The 5525-nt window shown below is 60.2% G+C and overlaps 1 protein-coding gene across 1 annotated transcript in view; it reads left to right on the top strand.

Annotated features, from left to right (window-relative positions):
* The first annotated feature begins 494 nt into the window (after window positions 1-494).
* Window positions 495-5525, top strand: part of U2AF2 (U2 small nuclear RNA auxiliary factor 2) — a 15170-nt gene continuing 10139 nt past the window's right edge. The window contains exons 1-3 of the mRNA XM_024755215.1: window positions 495-708; window positions 4463-4598; window positions 5214-5258. Of these exons, the coding sequence (XP_024610983.1) occupies window positions 660-708; window positions 4463-4598; window positions 5214-5258 (230 nt within the window). The 5' untranslated portion in view covers window positions 495-659. The remainder of the gene's footprint in view (window positions 709-4462; window positions 4599-5213; window positions 5259-5525) is intronic.

Consider the following 5525-nt stretch of genomic DNA (forward strand, 5'->3'; position numbering starts at 1 on the left):
GTTCTTCGAGAGGGGAGGAGGGTGCTCCTGGAATCTCCGGAAAGAGCCGAAGTTTGGAAACGAGCTTAATCTCTGGTTGGGTCTGAGGGCGAGCTCCGGAAGCCTCGGAAAGTGACGAAGTCCGGGACGGTTAGGCTTGTCGGAAGTAGCCGATTGCTTGGACAGGGCCGGCCGAGAAGAGCGGGGAGAATCTGCGCAAGCAGTCAAAGATTGGGACAATTTCAATTTTCGGAAGAAGCCGAATTCTTAGAGGGGGCTGGGTGCAGAGGAACGCGAGGATCTACGGAAACATCTGAACGTTGAAGAGCTAATATCCGAAAAGTTACGAAAACCTGGGAAGGCGGCGAAACCCTCGCTTCGGGTGTTTTCGGAAGCAGCCGTAGCTGCTGCTCCCGAGGCTTTCCTCTACGGTCCGGAAATAGCCGACGCGTTTCGGAGCCAGGCCCGGGGGGGAGGGGCACTTCGCGGGCGCGCAGGCGGGGAGAGGGGCGGAGCTGGGGTGGGGCGGGCGGCCCGGGCTTGATTAGGTAGGAGGCGGTGGAGCGCCCGCGGCGGCCGGAAGTAGCCGAGGGAAGCGGCGGAAGTAGCCGAAGCGGCCGGAGCGGGCGCGCGGCAAGGCGAGGCGAGAGCTCCACAGGGCCCTACGCGGCCGCCTCAGCATGTCGGACTTCGACGAGTTCGAGCGGCAGCTCAACGAGAATAAGCAAGGTGAGGGCGCCGGGGGTGTGGGACGGCGGGCGGGGCGACTCTTGGCTTCCCTCCGTGTCCCCCGCCATTTTCCTCCTTGCTTCCCCCTCCTCTCAGGGCCGCGCGGCGCCCCCCCCCACCAAGTGCCGCGGCGCGCGCCTCGCTCACGTGACCTCCCGGCGTGCCGCCGCGCAGGAGGGGAGGGGAGGGAGCGGCGAGCGCAGGCCCGGACGCATGCGCTCCTTTTTCCGCGCCCCACGTGGTCGCCGGCACGCGCGGCGGGCTCGCCGGGTGTCCCCTCGCGGACTTAGGTTTTTTTAATCTGGAAAGGAGATTATATAGATTCGGTCTCGCACCTCCTCCTTTTCTGCGGCTGCCTTGGCACTTCCGCTTCCGGCCGGGCCCGCGGCCCGGGTCTCCACGCCCCCTTTGTTCCAAAATGTCCATAGCGGGGGGGCGCTTGTAGCACCGCCGCCCTTTGCGCCTAGTCCTGCGGACCGGCCGCCAGTGTCACGCCGGGCCGCTGCCGTGGGGCGCCAGGGTCGGCACTTGTGGAAGAGGCCTCATTGTGCGTGCTCTGTGTTCCTCTCGCACGCACGCCTGTACCCCTTCCTCGGGGCTCTGGCTCTCCCGGCGATCACAGTGCGGAATGTTTGCGTCCCATCGCTCCCTAGCTAGAGAGGCAAACCCCACGTCTTGTAGGATCGCAGCTCGGGACACCTAGACTCAGCCTCGTAAATCTCAGCGTGGAGGGGAGGAGACTGAGGCTGAGCGAGTAGGGGGATCTGGTTCAGTCGGGAGGGTGGGAGGCACGTCCCCCTCGGGTGACGCCGAGTCCAAGCACGGGGCCGTGCTAATGCTGATTACTTTGGGGGCCCCAAGAGTGTCAGCACTGAGAGAAGCGTTAGATAGTTAACAGGTTTCTTTTGTCTTCTTATTCCGATTTGAGAGTGAGGAAACTAGGCCGAGGGAAGGTGGTAGTCTTGAGGCTTAAGCTACCTGTGTTCGGAGGGCCCCATGGGGCGCTGGGATTCCCCTTTCGGCCCACCCTAGAGTGGGGTAGGGGGTGGCTCGATTAGGAGACAAGAAGTCACGTTTCGGGGTGCCCACGGGGTGTCTGTACGTACATGATGTACCGTTTAACAGTACAGGCTCTGGAGGTGAGCAGACCTGGGTTTTAGTACCTACTTCATTGCTCAGTAGCTGTGTGCTTATTTTTTTTGTACGTATAGGGTGACTTTTTTTGTTTGTTTTTGTCGTTGGGATGTTGGGAATAAACAGGGATCATAGGAATGATAGTTGCAGGTAAACTTTGAGCATGTGTCAGACACTTTGTTAAGCTCTTTTGCACAGTTTTTCTAAGTGGATCTTGTAACAGCCCAATGAGGCTGAAGTGATTTCCTGCCCTTTGCAGAGGAGGAAACAGGCTCAGAAAGTAAAAACTTTCCCATGTTTCAGCTGATTAGAGGCAGAGCTGAGATTAAATGGGGCAACATATGTAAAGTGTGTGGCATGGGGGTTGGCATACGTTGAGCACCCGATTAGTGACATTTTTTATTGTGAAATAATTCCTAGTGTAATTTCTTACTTAGGGAGGAAGTACAGAGGCAGGTTTGCAGCTCACTCAGAGATGGTGTTAGAGGTGGGGAAGGGCTGGGAAAGTTGCTTTCCAAACGTCCTTCTGCCAAGTCCCACACCTGGTGGTAAGCATGAGTCTCATTTAAAGAAGAGAAAAATGAGGTTTAAAGGTTTGGTTGCTGTTGCATGGTTTTATGCAGAAAAGCTGAAACCGATCCCGAGTCTGCCTGGCTGTTTGAAAGCCATGTTCTGCTAGGCTGGAAAGCCAAGTGGAACTGATGGAGCCTTCCTTGGGGCACTTGCAGGTGTGCTGCCTGCTTTCTCCCTGGGTGTTCCTACTGGTACTGGGGGGCCAGGCCCTCAGCCGGGGCATGTCCCTTGGGTTGGTGGAGTTGTTCCCACAACAACGTGGCCACAGCATTTTGAGCAACTGTAGCTCCCTTTTTTGTTCTGATCTGTGCTGTATTATTGGGTGTGTGTGTGTGGGCGTGTTACTCTTGCCTCAGGGGGAAGCTTTGCCCATGTGTTGCTTTGCCCATGGGTCTTTGTGCCTGTGGGTCTTTGACTGTGAGGTCCCGCTTCCTCCAAGTGTCAGTCTGCGTCTCCAGGGAATTAATTTCCTTTTCTGTGTCCCAGGCACCCAGCAGGTGCCACCGTTTCCTCTGTGTTCGTCGCTTTCCCTGCTTGTGTCTGTTTTAGAGTCTCAGCCACAGCAAAGGGTCTCCTGCTCACAGCCTGCCCATCTCACAAGCGTGGAGCCAGAGGCCCAAAGGCTCTGGCCAGGGCTCCTCCCCGGGCCCAGTGCCATGACTCTGTGCTTACCTCTGGCTTCACACTGCTTGCCGGTTCCCTCCTGTCCCCTCCAGGTGCCAGTTTTCAGTTTACTTTTTGTGTTCAGTCTTTTTGTCTTCAAGGAGGCAGTCCCACTGTCGCTAGTGGTTCCAGTGTTTTAGGAGTATTGTCCGCTGCTTAGCTGCCTTAGCTGACATTTCAAGGTTCACATTCAGGCTTCACCATTTTCAGGCTTTTTGGCTCTGGGTGAGTCACGTGATCTCTCTGCGCCTTAGGTTTCTCATCTCTTACGTGAGCAAGGCCCCCTCCCCAGTGTTTTCCCGAAGTAACAGTAAGGATCGAGTGCAAGTAAAACTAGCGCAGAATATGGTTTTAGGTGGCATCCCAATGACTGCTACAACGTTTTTTCCTTTTTAAGGTGCAGGTTTATCCTGTTGTAGTGAGGTCCATGGCATTCTCTTACCATCTCCATCCCCCCCCCCGCCGCCCCGTCCCCAGACACGTGGTAAAGGTAACACGTGTTTGAGGGGTAGTCGAGGATAGTTGAGGAATCAGTGGCGTCTTTGAACCGAGGAAATAGAGTACAAACAGCGTGGCGCAGGAGCTGCACCTCCTTCAGAGTGGGAGAGGTCTGCTGGGAGCCAAGGTTTCTGTGCTTTGCTGGCAAGGCTGTGCTCTGTTCCTAGGCGCCGCCCCCAAGGCGAGTTGGGGGAGGCTGAAGGCGCCAAGGGGAGCTCTGGAGAAAGCCCCCGCCCCAGCTTCTGCTGTCCTTGGCTCTGAGGGAGTGTGGGAATGGGGGGTAGTGGGCCGGCACCTCCCCCTGCCCCCCAGATTCTGAAAGACACGCCTTTCTGGAGGAGGGGATCCTGCATTGTTCAGCTGATGGGGTGGGGATGGGCTGGGTGTCCCTGCTTCTCAGCGAAGTGGGTCCTGCCTGGCGCCTGACCCCGGGGCCTGATGGTGGGGCAGTGGGGGCCAGCTGGTTGAGGAGGTCTCCTGAGGGGCTGCTGGGTCCCTTCAGGAAAACATCATTGGGTCTCTTGATTCCCCAGCCTCTAGCCCTGCCCCTCTCAGGGACGACCCTGGGGTCAGGCCCCTCAGCCCTCGAGGGGGACCAGGAGCCAGCCTCCTCTGTCTTCTCTGGCTCCCCAGCTCCTCCTGAGCATCCTCAGGTACCTTACACCCCGGGGGCACTTCCAGGCCCTGTCCCCTCAGGTAACCAGCTCCCTCCCCGGTCCCGAGGGTCTTTGGACTCGCGTGTGGACCCAGGAAGCCTGCTCTCCCTTCCTCCATCAAGCCCCTTCCCCTTGGGGGTGGCCTCCCTGGGGCTGGGGCGAAGCCAGCAGTGCGCGGGTGGGCTGGGCCGCGGCCTCCCTCAGCTCATCCTCTCCCCCGCCTTGCCCAGAGCGTGACAAGGAGAACCGGCACCGGAAGCGCAGCCACAGCCGCTCTCGAAGCCGGGACCGCAAGCGCCGCAGCCGCAGCCGGGACCGGCGCAACCGGGACCAGCGCAGCGCCTCCCGGGACAGGCGGCGCCGAAGGTAACAGGGCGAGGAGCGGGCGGCTGCGTCCCGGGGCGCTGGGGCTCCTCTCCGCGTGGACCTGGGGGAGGCGCTGCTGCTCACCTGTCTGAACCAGTTTCTTCCCTGTTCCTGGGGTTTCCTTCAGTTTCTGGTGGGTCGCTGGTGTGGCAGGTTCTTTATCTCCAAGGCGAGTCTGGTGACAGGGAGCCGCTCTGTCTGTCCCTTGGTGAGGGGCTCCCTCCCCTTCCCGGCCCTCTTGTGCCCACTGTGCGGGTCTCCGGGGTGCCGCCCTGGGAGGGGGACGGCGGTTTCCGCTCTAACGCCTCTTCCCTCCCCAGGCTCCCCTCTGTCCTCTCTGCCCCTTGGGTGAGGAAGGGCGGGATAGGTGGAAGTCTTGCCTCCTCCCACCTCAGTCTCTTCAGCTAGAAAGTGGTCTGTCTGGCCCTTCCTCCCTTCCTCTTGCTTGGGGGTGGGGGGCGTGGGGGAAATGGCAGGGCCGAGGGGGTTTGCCCGCTGCTTGTTCACCTCGGCCCTGCCCCAGCCCTGGACTCAGCCGCCTTGGGGGGTGTGGTGTGTGGGGAAGACGAGGGTCCCCAGTCACCCCTCCCCACACCTTTCCCTCCCACCCCCCAGCAAACCTTTGACCAGAGGCGCTAAAGAGGAGCACGGTGGATTGATGTGAGCTTCTCCTCCTGCCCCTTCCGCCCTGACGTCCGTTCCCTTCGCCTCCCTCCCCGCTGTGCACCCTGCCCTGTCCTTGTCCAGCCCCGGCCCGAGCACTGGGGAGAGCCCACCTGCCTTGCAATAGCACCCTCCCCGGGCCTGGGCACGGCCCTGACCCGGATCCTCTCCCTCCTGGAGAGAGCCGAGCTGGGCGGGGGAGCCGAGGGGAACCTGGGGGGACTTGCAGGCCCACCTTTGGTCAGACTGAGGTCGCCCTGCCCC

Source organism: Neophocaena asiaeorientalis, unplaced genomic scaffold (genome assembly GCF_003031525.2).
Source record: "Neophocaena asiaeorientalis asiaeorientalis breed wild unplaced genomic scaffold, Neophocaena_asiaeorientalis_V1.1 scaffold694, whole genome shotgun sequence".
Taxonomy (NCBI): domain Eukaryota; kingdom Metazoa; phylum Chordata; class Mammalia; order Artiodactyla; family Phocoenidae; genus Neophocaena; species Neophocaena asiaeorientalis.